The sequence below is a fragment of the Varanus komodoensis genome, unplaced genomic scaffold (genome assembly GCF_004798865.1).
Source record: "Varanus komodoensis strain SLA01 unplaced genomic scaffold, ASM479886v1 scaffold10, whole genome shotgun sequence".
Classification (NCBI taxonomy): domain Eukaryota; kingdom Metazoa; phylum Chordata; class Lepidosauria; order Squamata; family Varanidae; genus Varanus; species Varanus komodoensis.
Window position 1 is genome coordinate 35,557,526 of NW_025335269.1, and position 13,107 is coordinate 35,570,632.

General features: G+C 42.6%; 1 protein-coding gene across 1 annotated transcript in view; it reads right to left on the minus strand.

The window, feature by feature from the left end:
• Window positions 1-1,746: 1,746 nt before the first annotated feature.
• Window positions 1,747-13,107, minus strand: part of TPO (thyroid peroxidase) — a 62,251-nt gene continuing 50,890 nt past the window's right edge. Inside the window, exons 12-14 of the mRNA XM_044419157.1 lie at window positions 10,519-10,689; window positions 6,311-6,442; window positions 1,747-1,850 (exon numbers count right to left, since the gene is read on the minus strand). Of these exons, the coding sequence (XP_044275092.1) occupies window positions 1,747-1,850; window positions 6,311-6,442; window positions 10,519-10,689 (407 nt within the window). The remainder of the gene's footprint in view (window positions 1,851-6,310; window positions 6,443-10,518; window positions 10,690-13,107) is intronic.

Sequence of the window (13,107 nt, forward strand, 5' to 3'; positions counted from 1 at the left end):
AAAAAAGGGAAGGGGAGAGCTGATTGGCCCAAAGTCAACGAACGTCCTGAAAGAACAGGGATTTCAGTCAGGGTCTCTTCCAGCTGAAATGCTGTCAAAAATATTTATTCCAATATAAGCACCAGCCTAGCTTTAATTTACAAAACTGCGTAGTTTCCATTTCACAGTTTTCCTTGAGCCATAGGATCACACCACAAGGAAGAGGAAACCATACCTCTTGGCATGTATAATAGAAGGTGGGCTACACACTCTGACTTGGCACACTTCCTGATGGTGGACGACTACTGCTAATGTTCAGAAGGCATTGTGCAGTGATTCTGTCTTTTTCCTTAAAGTTTTTTAAAAATTTCATCATAATTTAAAATGGTGAAATAAGTGGTAAGACGCAATGGGAGCACTACAAATGGAAGACAATGTTGTCTGGAGTTTGAAGCCCTATAAAATGTCATGTATTAGGAATTAGGCAATAAAGCCCTTTTCTGGAAAAGCAGCCTTAGACAAATATCGGCAATTGTTGCATAAAACTGTTGATTCACTCCATGGCTGCACATGCAGTTAGAACAGAGACAACAGCAGTAAGCCTTAAGAACCCACTTTGGAAAGCTGCTGATACAGTGTATGTTCTCGCTCTCGTTCTCACTTTTGCTCTGTTGGTGTGCTTTGCAAAACATTTCTACTCACAAGAGAGCAAATGAACTAAACATAATATCAAACACTGAGCATAAGATTTAAGCCAGTCTTATTGGCAGATGTTTAGTATATTTATCAGACAATTAACAGTATTAAATTATCCATTTCAGATTGATATTTCTTGTTTCTGTATAGTGTTTAAAAAGAGGTCACAGAGCCCAGATGAATATACCACCCAAAATATAATCCTTGTAAAGGCTACATTTGTGGGAACAATGAGCGCATCTGGTAGGGAGGAGATTGCTGTGGCAGGTGCTACCTTCAGTCTATGAGAGCCAGTGTGGCGTAGCAGTTAAGCGCATGGGACTGGGACTCAGAGGATCTGGGTTTTTATTTATATTTATATTGCAATTTATATCCTACCTTTTTCCTACAAAGGGCTCAAGGCAGCTTATATCATCTCTCCTCCTCCATCTTATCCCCACAACAAGAACCCTGTGAGGTAGGTGGGGCTGAGAGTCTGTGACTGGCCCAAAGACACCCAGTTGGCTCCATGGCTGAGTGGGGACTAGAACCCAGATCCTCCAAGTCCCAGTCCCATGCTCTTAACCACTACACCACACTGGCACACTGGTATGTTCATCTGGTCATCTGCAGGGATCATGAGCAGTATCCAAGGCTGCTCAGACACTAGCGGGATTCACGGCTAGAACAATGGAAGCCAGCATTCCTGGCAATAAGAAATGAGCCTGCACACTTGTTTCCAGAAGGGAGCCGGTTAGCACAGCTTGCAAAAGGGGCCTCTACTGACCTGCCCCGTTCCAGAGAGGAGCGCTACTGTCCCTTTCATGGCTTCCTGCTGGAAGTACTGGTTTCAGCAATGGCCCCGCCGGTGCAACGGAAACAGCAGGAGCACAGTGACAGCCTTGGACAGTGCCCTTTATGTACACATGGAAATCTTTATTTGATGAGGATCTCCTAGGAATGCTAATGACCACCATAAAGGGGCTTTTGTGAGCATATGGAAAGCATAATTAAGGAAAATTCCATGAAGAAAGGTAAAAAAATCCCAAACTATCTGGCCAGGCCAAAGAAAGAAAGAAACAGACTTGACACTTACCAACGGCAAATCACAAACCAGCTTGGCACCACCAAACAACAAACCACAATTATACCTAAAATTATGGAGACGAGGGAGCTACTGGAAAGCCTTCCAGAATCTGAAAGGATGCAGTGTTAAATTTTAATTCCTCAATGAAGAAAAGGTAAAGGTTTTATTATGCTGTGTGTGAGAGTCCATTAATCTGCAAACGATAGTACATGGCCCACTTTCAAATTCTCTTCTGCTTCTTGCGACCAGTTCCAACCCAGCTATTACTTGGGCAGTGCGACTGCTGTGAGAGCGCCATTTGGGATTTAGGTCACCATGGATGGTGCTGATGACCCCCAGCACTGTGATCTTCACAATGCACAATACCTCCAACTTGTGCAGCGTGACAGATCAAGCCTTTATAGACTCTGAGAGGCATACGCACTGAATATTCCCTTGAAGACTTCATATGCACTGAATATTCCCTTGAAAATCATATAATCTCTTCAAAGCCTATCTATATTAGACACCAGAAGAATTTATGCCCTGAAAATCAAAGGACAACCAATCTGACAAACAAAAATGCTTTTGGATTCAGTTGCTTTTAAATTTCTTCAACTTATAGAAATCTCATTACACTGTTGAAGCTTGTGCAGGAGCCAAAAGTGACTGCCACTCTCTACAGAAGTTTTCAGTGATGGCTGCCTAAGCAGGTCTCACACTTGACCAGGGTAGATGCCATGGGGTAGCCCTTGCCAGTGTACAACTCCAGGTGGGCTGTGCCTTATACTATGCCGGTATATAGGAGCTCCAGGTGTTGGACCAGTAACATGGTTGCTATAGGGTCCTTCTCCAAGAGCCATCCCCAAAGGAAGTGAGGGGCCTTCCCTGTGATCTCATCCCATCTATGGAATACCCACCAAAGGAGGAGTGCCTGCCGATGTCGCTGCTCTCTTTTCAGCTTTAGGTAAAGACATTCTTATTTAACAGGTGCTTTAATAGCTAATGGCTTTAATTATTGTCTTAATCTAATTGCTGTGTTGCCCATTGCATTTTTTGCCAGTTGTTAGGTTTTTTACTCTTTTAATGGATTTTCTTTTAATTGTTTTTATCGATTTATTTTTTCTACTGCTGTTTTATTGTTGTTTATCATTGTTTTACTGCAATCCACCCAGAGAGTGCTTGGACTATGGGGTGGCATATAAATGTAATACACACACACACACACGGACCTTACTGGTAAAGTGGGGGATGTAACAGTGCTTACCTCAGAGGAATTGAAATATAATAATACTAATTGCAAGGACCTGTAATATGAACAGGAAGTCCAAGCTGTGCATGGGGCATTCCGTGCAAGCACACAGGGATTGCATCAACTGATCTTTCGTGTTGTGCACAGGGTGAGTATCACTGCTTATGTAGTGAAAATGGCACCAGGCTGACAGGAAGGGTAAGCATAGCAGCCTCTGAGGAAGCTCGAGTTTCAGAAGCACAAACTCTTCTGCAAAGAGGGGAAGCCCTCAGGGGAAACCCCTCCAAAATGCTTAGTGAGGACCAAACACATGACAAACGATGTTTGAAGAGACTGTGGCTGATTCCAAGCATTAAAGTGAATGGGGTTTGTATGTGTGCACAGCATAAAATATTACTAGACCTCTTAGAGATTTTAAAAGCACTTCAGTCAGGAGCCTGAAGTTGCTGGAATAATGCAGCACATGCTAATCATTTTTAATTTGCTCTAAATCTGTACATCCCTAACATAGCAATCATCTCCAAATTATGAAGACTGTTTTGAGATAAAAAGCAAATCACAAGCAGCTCAAGCTGTTCTTGACTTATTTTATCTCAGCATATGTCAAAATTCTTTATTTATCATGTTGTCAAGTGCACCAGTTTACATGTCCACAGGCTTAGCCAACGCTGAAGTCTTTGATTTAAACTTATCTTAAAATTGTAAAATATTTTAAATTTTAAAATATTTATTGCACTGACATTTCCATTTTGTCCTGTTTTTATAGGATTGAATATTTGATCCTGATGTTCACTGCCCTGAAATCCCCTTTGGGATGGAGGATCTTTTTATCACAAATTTAAAATAAATTAATGAGGCCTGGTGACTGTGGCAGTTTATGATTCACCCTGCTGAATGCCGCTGCGTGTTGTGGCTGCTCAGATGAAGCCCTGCTTGCAAACATAAACTCAAAGGCCAGACAAGAGGGATTGAAACTGGGACTTTTGCATGCATGGCATGAGTTCTATGACTGAGTCATGACCTTTCCCTCAGGGAAATTCAACATCTGATTATTTTGCTATGAATGAATCTGGAATTTGCTACATCCTGCTGTGGGCGAGATAACAGTTACCTACCTACCATGCATAAAACAGAGTACAGGATGCTGGAATCACTGCCTATCCTGGTTTCCTGTGAACAAGCAGTGTGTGGGTGCACGCAGTTCATTTGCTCCCCCTTCGTGCCTCCCTTTGCACGAACAAGCCGGACATGAAAAGCTTTGTGTAAAGTCCAAACTCCACTTCCTGGTTGGTCAGTCTGAACCAAACACATTTAAGAACCTGTTAGTTTGGGAGCAATAAATCAGAAGCTTGGAATCTGACATCCTGTAAAACTTGCCATTTCTAATTTGTTATGCCCATACATGTAAGGGGGAGAATCAAGTGACCTGCATGCATTCTTGTTCACAATGAACCAGGGCAATTCTGACTTATTGCCGTGGGTGAATACAATCAACGCCTTTCATAGGAATCAGACACCCTGGCGCAGGAAGCCCTCCCTTTTTTATAGTAGCGCACATTAGTCATCAATCCCCTTTGCCTTTAGAATCATCTAGACTGCATGTCAGGTCTAATCTGGCCCTAAAATAGGGGTGTTTGGGAATAAATAGCTGTTGACTGATTGAAAATAGTAAGGCTGAGGCATTTAATCAAGCACAAAGGATTCATGGCATGTAAAGGAATACAAATGGGCCCCATGGAAGATTGTGTGGGCTACCTACTGCTTCAGACATTTTCATTAACTGTCTAGAGCTTTTCTCCAAAGTTTATATTGAACTTTGTGAAGTCTTGAAATTACGAAGCTTGTGACATAATAGAAAATAAGTATGCCTCTGTAATTCCACCTGTGAGTGGTGTTCACAGCTGTCTCAAAATATCATTGGTCCAATGAATTCTGCAGGTCACACTCTGGATCTGGGATTTTCAATATGGTGGAAGTGAATAGTGTGGAAGTACAGGCAGATGATTTCCTGGTGCGGTTTAGACTGGCTAACCCACTCCACCAGAGGTGGTGGGTGTCAACACTATTTTCATCCCAGCACTAAGATACACCTGATCTACCAGACATTTTAAAGTTACAGAACTAGTTTATGCATAGTTTGTTCTGCTGTTTTTATGCCCCTAATTTGTTTTTATAAAGGTGTTATAACATTAAGTTTGTGGCATGTTTTAGCTTTTTCATGCCTCCTGTACACCATCCTGGTGTCATGGGTATCAAAGTAGTTTTAATAGATAAAAATAACGATCACTGTTGTTCTCCAGAAAACAAATATTTCTTCCATGCTTTTTTACACTACCAGAGCTACAGGAGCAAGTGCCTTGGACTAAGGAGATTTGCTTCATGTAGCCACTCATTGATGAAATTCACCTGATGGCTGCCTACAATGATTTGTTCTTTCTGTGGCAGATCTTCAGCTCAGAAAGCTAGGCCCACCTCAGAAGACTGATGGACTAATCCAATAAATTCCCTCCCAGGCCAGGTTGAAGGTCTTCATGCTAGCATATAAAGTTATGCACAGTTTGTAGTTACTTGAGAGAGTGAGCCTTCTCCCTGACCAACCTGCTTGGTCTCTGAAGCCATAGTATGGAATGTGCCTGATGTGACTTATGGCTTGACTGGAGTCTGCCTGGAGAAGAACCTTCTGTCTCGCAGCTCCAATTCTCTGGAACTCCCTTCCTCTGGAGGTAAGAGGCTTTGCACCATCTTCAACCTCCTGAAAACATATTTTGTTTAGGAAACCTTCCTAGCTAACCAGCCACCATTTTATTGATACTATTTTGACATGCTGTTCTATTCTTTTTATCAGCTTTTTTTTAAAAAAAAAATCACAGCTCTGGAATCTCCATAGTGGAATTTGGAATGTGTAAGTGCTGTAAGTAGATAAAAATAAAATACCTATGGTCATTCCCTGTGTAAACTATGAAAATACAAAATGTGGAAAGACAATGATGTTGCTTTGGCATGCACATCTGCAGCATGTGTGAATGATGGGTGTAACTCTGAGATTTCCTCATAGAGATAACAGAAGGGATTCCTCAGGGAGGATTTTTTCTGAGGTCAAAACTTGGATGGACTGAAGACATTTGCATGGGCCAGATGTGGAACCTCCAAAGGAAGCACAGTGCTTCCTTTTCTGCTTTCTGCCACATAGTCTACATGGTGCTATCATATAGCAGAAGAGCATAATCGTGCCAGTGAAAAAAATGTGGGTCTACATTGCCAGTTTAGACCCACATGCTGGAAGGTCTGTATCCCCAGTGTACTTTTTTTTAGTCAACAAAGCAATGTAGGCATCTTACCTCTGCATGTTTTTCCATCTTCTGCCAGTTCATAAGGATCTGCACAAAGACACTTGAAGGTGCCTTTGATGTTCATGCATTTAGCCAAGGAGTGGCATGGGTGACTGATTTTGTTTTCACATTCATTGAAGTCTACACAGTAACACAAGAATGATACTATTATAAAACAGAAGCATGCCCTTGGAAGTCAGACGGCAGCAGCACAACGGAGCCATTGGCAGAGTGGATCAAAAGTAATCCCTGTGCAACGACACCAAGCATAACATTGCTGAGGACTGTACAGCTCTTCTTTATTGCCAGGGTAAACCCTGTAATAGGAATTCCATCATAGCATGCTATTGACCTAGAGATGAGAAGCACCACCTGCTCCTACTCTGCAAAAGGGTTGACCCTCCCAACCATGTCACAGAATTGTGTCCCAAAGCCAACAAAATGTGCCAAACACACTAAATGGCCACAGTACAAGAACTACCTCCTGGAACTTATCTTTGCTTATCTTAATTTCTCAGGTTCTGGGTCTGACCTTTCCAGAAACTGAACCACTGAACCACTGAAGAGTCCCCAAGTGTCAGCACAGGGAACTCCAAGCCTGAAACATGCTGTCTTGGATGGATGTTCTCCTGGCATGTTCTCACAAGAGCACCAGAGAAGTGACATCCCCGCATAGCAGCACTCTGAGTATGAAGCAGAAAGCCAGGAACCCACAGCCAAGTCGGAGAGCCTAAAAGTGTTTCCACATGATGCTGCTTATCCGCTGTTTCGGTTTTTTCACAGCACTGAGATGCAAGTGCTGCACAGTGCTTCCTTTTCTACCTTCTGCCACATAGTCTACATGGTGCTATCATATAGCAGAAGAGCATAATCGTGCAAGTGAAAAAAATGTATTTTTTCACACTCATGAATAACAACATATTTTCACTTGCCAAATGGGGGACACACCACTGTTTACAAATTGGTGGGGGGGGTGTTGCAGTGTCAGCTAAAGAACTCATAAACGAGCATAAGTACAGAGTGATACAAGCACTCAATGAGCATCGTATGCAGAAAATTGGTAAGATGATGAATGAGCCCAGTACAGAAGGCAGCTATTTCCTCCTGCTCCTGTTTGCAATCGTCCTCATCTTTCATCTCTATGGCTGGAATTAGCACTAGTGCAGAGCCCATTGATGGAGGCTAACATCTTTTTGACTGGATCTATTACTTGATTTATTTCTAATTTGCTTCACTGTGTGTTCAAGAAGTTGCATAACTATGCATCAATATGTTGCATAAACACTCATGAAACAAAAGACTTTCATACCATAAAAAAGTGAGCAAACAGCTACCCAAGCAGCCTCCCATAGCATCTTTCTTCTTAGTTAGCACATGTCCCATTATAGTTCTTTGTTTCCATGCAGCAGCTAGATTGCAGCCTATTCGAGTGGCTTAATGTATTAACACAATCTGTGAGAAGAAATGGCTGATTCATGCGATTTATCCATTCTGTTCGTTGCCAGATCATTAATCTGCTGAAGGGGCCGGGTAGGAAAGTGTTATAATTCATTTAACAGCTTTATTTCTTTTGGGTGGCATTAAACAGGTGGAATTGAGGGGATATACCAGACATGGATAAAAGACAGGGTTTCAATTGCCCCATCACACCCCATTACAACTGTACACGTGTGGGGATGGCTTTCTCCTCCAAGCAGCATTGATGCTCAGACTTCATGGAGGGTCAACAGGAGCTCCTGCGTGCAAATATATTCGCCATGCATTACAGCATCTTCCTGCACGTGCTTGCTAAATCTTTTCTCTCTCCAGTGCTTTCACCGAGGCTGAATATGCATGTTCATGGGCAAGCTGGGAAACGCTGCGTGCAGTGGCCTGCGGAAGTGCAAAGCAAGTGAGTGTGGAGTCCCAAAGTGATAGAGCGCATTGGAATGAACGCCTGCTGTTTTCCTCTTTCATGGTATGGGAGGGGAGACGCATACGCAGAGTGCTAATGGAGTCAGGCCCCTGCAGCATCGAAGCTAGAAGAGCGAAACCTGTGGCTCCCCTAATACTCTCTCCTCCCTGTCCCAGAGATCTCCATAAAGATGCTGTTAAGCCATGAGGAAGGATCATGCCATGTGACTGTGGGTGTGTGCACTTGCACAAGTGTATGCATATGCTTTTGTGCACGGGTATGTATGTGTGTGCATGCATGCACACGCCCCGTGCCCCGTCACAACTCTGGGCCAACACCCCATGCAGCCCTCAGGACTGACAAGTGGCCCGTGTACCCCTGGCTATGAGGGTGCTTCTAGCCAAGCCTTTCATGGCACCATTGCCCTGTCTCACGCAGGGACGTTTGTGAAGGGCCAGAGGATGACATCCTCCGCTTGTGACTGTCCCGTGTTTTCTTATGGTTCTTCTGTCTTTTTCCCTGATGCAGGAAACCCATTAAGGAGAAAAAGAATGAACAGCTTTGAAATACCTTCTGATTGTTACCATTAGGAGTCCTACATCTAAAAGCACCCATTATTTCCTAACATGAATGAAGAGATGAGGAGTTAATCTTTCTGTCGCTCCCTGGTTCCTTTCTCCATGTCTCTCAATTTGCTACGGATTTGGGAGAAAACATGCCAATATACTCTACACTGAACTGTACACTGCTGTATGTGTCAGTTTCTTGACAACCCAGGTTCATGACAATTCTTGGTTCATGTCCAGTTCCTTTCACTGCCTCGCTTCTGAGACTTCCTGGACACTTCCTCCTTCAGATTCACCACAATCACATGTCTGCTGTGATTGTGACGAGTGGCTGCTTGTATTGTCACCGGCAGCGTGCAGCTGGTTCTGGCGATTTTATCTTCCTTTTCTTGCACCTCGCAGCAGCTGGGTCCATGCGGCAAATGACTGCCTATGTGAGGCTGGCTGGGGTGCATCGGGCTGCAGCTTGTCACAAGGATGGCATTCCATACGCCACAGAAAGAACGGCAGCATGTGCCAATTGAGCTAACAACGTATCTGGGAACTCGAGCTTCAAATCCCTCCTCAGCTGCAGCTTCAGTGGCTTTATTACTTGCCCTCAGCCAACTCCACTGGATTGTTATGAGGTTAGCCTGAAGTTTGTCAGGGAAGGAAAGGATACAGAAGCAGCACTCATTCTTTTCTCCTTTGATCACTGGGAGAGAAATATCCGCAGCTAATGCATTGACTCCAAGGTGGCGAATTGCCTCTGCAATGGGTTCTAGACCTCAGTACTGACTGACACCTCGTGAAAGTTCTTTTTCCTCCCCAGCCACGACAGGCAGTCAAAGACTGCCAGTTAAATCAAAGCGTCTCTGGGCTGAAAACCTGCCATGAACAGCACACACATTTTTAATGGATTCTGTTTTCTATTTCCCCATTTCTGTGCATGTGTGTACAAAAGGTGCTAGCTGGATAATGTCCCTTTTCAAGTGAGGAATCTGTACAAATGTGTTCCTGCTTCATGTCTCAGGTTTACAAAATGAAGTCTTCAGCTTAAACCTAGACAGCTTGGCTGAATTCTATTATGCCTTCTGTTAATTAAATCTGGCATGCTTTTTAGTTCCCTCAAAGACACACACGCAGGCCCTCCAAGGACATGAAAGCATCCAGTGCCTGCATGGGTCCTACTGCTTTTTCTTTTACCTATAATGCTTTACAATAAAAAGAAAAGGAAATTTTGCCAGGCAGGCTTATTTTGGTTCTGTTTTAGTTGAATTCTGGGAGACTTGAAACTAGCTCACAGGTGTTTTGAGATGGTCACAACTTTTGAGCAAGGTACCAAGAACCATATGTGAGGCAGAAGTAAAAGCAAGACAAGGGACCACTATGAAACCCCAAGAAATTGAAATTCAAATCATACAGATATAAATATGAAAAAAATTATATATGAGGTAACCAACTTGTTCTTCTATGATGCTGGAGTACATCGCAGAAGTATTTTTTCAGGATTCTTTGCAATTTATTTATATTTTTGTTTCAACAAATTTAATTCTGACCTTAGGATAGATGGATCCTGAAGCTGTAAAATGAAACGTTAAGGATAATCAGCTTCCTTCCTTCCTTTATCAGAGCATCAGAAAAGGAATGAGTTTTCACAGTAGGCACATTTATTGGACTGATTTATTGGATTCTTTAAAATGAATTATGTTTAGACCTTCTAGTACGGTAATGTTATTCTTACTGAACAATACTAGACAACTACAAAAGAGAGGCACCTTGGCAGGTGGGGGGTTTTGCATTCCACCTTCCCTTTGTACAGGTGAGCTGTTCTTCTCCAAATAGTTTGTACCCTTGGTGGCATGAGTAAGTAACCATGAGTTTTCCAGCATCTAAACAATAAACGAAATCACCGTGTTCCACTCTTGCTGGGAAGCTACAAGTCAACTCTAGGAACAAAAACAGAACATACACTAAGTTGTAAACTAGTCCACATAAACTGGGCTAGAACATCATGCACACCTCTGCCCAGACTCAGCTGTCAGCCATATGCTTATTTACCCGACCTCAATAGGACTACTTCCGAGTAGACACACACAGAATTGTTCCACAGTTTGTTGATGGGGAGGTTTGGTATGCCAACAGAGTTCTCCCATCCATGGGGATTCACCTGTAGAGTGTAAGGCAGGTGTGCAAAACCTGCAGCTGACGGATCACCTGTGGCCTGCCAAGCCTCTTCTGATGGCCCACGAGGTGAATTCCATATCACATCGCCCTGCAGCAAAAAAATCACCATGGCACTAGCTGGGTTCTTCCTTGGTAGCACAAGCTAGGGAGTCCCTCCCATATCTCCATTTCTATGACAGAGAAGAGGAGCTCCATTTGCTAGTAAGGGTACTGGCAAGAGAAAATTGTGAGTGTGTGTATATCTGTGCATGCACATATTTGTGTCTGAATGCAAGGATGAGTGTGTTCATGCATGTACAAGTGCACATGTGTTCCCCTGCCCCAAATGCAGCCAAAGGTTTTGGGAACCCCAGCCTTCCCACGCAAAGGTTTTTGCGTGTGTGTGTGCATGTACATGTGCGTCAAAGAAAACACACGTTATATGAATAAGAAAATTATGAAGTTACTACATTGACTTTAATATATAAAAAACATCCGCCAATGCATGATTTTTTCAGTGTTAACAAAGGTTACCTAGATTGGAACAACTCTGTTCCATCAATACTTCCTTTCATTTCTCCCAATAAAATAAAAGTTGATAGAGCAAATTCTCCCATTCATATATCGTGGAGGTAGTTGATATTGTCAAATATTTTGCAAATCTTAGCCCATCAGCAGTGATCATATAAAATCAAATAGCTGCAGTGAAGCAGTTCATCCTTCTTAACAAATATAATCTTTTACCTCCATATATAAGGCAAATATAATAGATTTAAGCTTTTCCTATGAGTTTGGTGGTTTTAACTTTTTTTGTAATCTATCAGGGAGAGAATCCAACATACCAGTTATAATCATGGATTGTTAGTGTTCTCTTGGATATGTGCACATTCCCTAGTGTTCTATTTTACCTGAATCTTTCTTGCTCTATGTTTTCTATCATAATAACTTTTTACAAAGTCTGAATCTCCATAGGCATTGTGCTACCCCTCTTGATTTTTGTTAGTGCCCTTGATATATATCACCCAGTGGAATGATACACATGCCTGCTCAAAAGTAGGTCTTAAAGAGTTTAATAGGTCTATCCCAGGTAAGTGTGCATGGGATTGCTCTTGAGAAACAAAAGGCTTTATGTCTATCCTATGGTCTACCAGGCATAGCAGGAGGAAGATGAAAGTGCTTTTGCTGCCAGTTATTTCTTTCAAACGTTTTTAGAGAGACAGACCTCTGAGATCTAGCTGATTTACCAGAAGCTGATGGGGAAAATGCTGGAGGGGCTGCAGGTTCTCACATATCCACTCTTCTCTGCTCCCTTTCCAGAGTTCTACCCCCTTTCTGCACCCTCCAAGTACTTCCAAGAATGACATTGCTCTTTGGAAGAGCAGTCACTGTGATGCTTTCTGTGGCCATAGCAAAAAGGAAAGGGAATGGCCCAGTCTCATAAAATAGGAGCCTCTATAGCCACAGGCGGAAATATGCTCTGTCCTATGATCCCAGCGATGCTCTCCCAGAGACTGCTGGACTCTTCTGCCCATCTGCTGCTCCCCATAGCTTTTCCAACCTCTTTTGCAGTGTCTGTTTCTTGTAGGATTTACTTTTTTTCTTACATTTTTTCAAGAGACTTTTCTTTTTCATTATATTATTCAGTTCTTGCACGGTGATATTTGTTACTAATTTCAAAAAGGTAATTTATACAACTATTCTGAATAATGCACTCAGCTTAATTATAATTTCAGACACATAATGTCTAAAGTGATTAGTTGCCTCCAATGTCAATTTAAATTTGCTCATCTGCTTTCAAATGTGTATGTAAAGTATATAATTAAGAAGGGCCTGATTCAGTGATAGTGCAGACCAAAATCACGTGGCCTTGATTTTTAGTGCAAAGAGCCAGCAAAGAAGCATGCCTCTCCGAATGTGACCCTATCAGCTGCTTTTTCCCAGGCTGGAAGGTCTCAGAGGGTCTTTGCCTCAAGTGGGCTGTGGGAATTGGCTTTCCCCACAGTGGAGGAAGATCAGCCTTAAACAACTTGGAGGACCTTGACAACTAAGAACAACCAAGATGGGGAATCTTCCATTTGTGAATCTATATTTCAGAAACCAACTCCAAATAGTTCTCTTGTACTGTGCCAGACTCTTTAAGTGCAATCCTATGCAAGTTTAGAGAGCAAACAAGGTCCAGAACTGTCACCATGGTCCAGCAA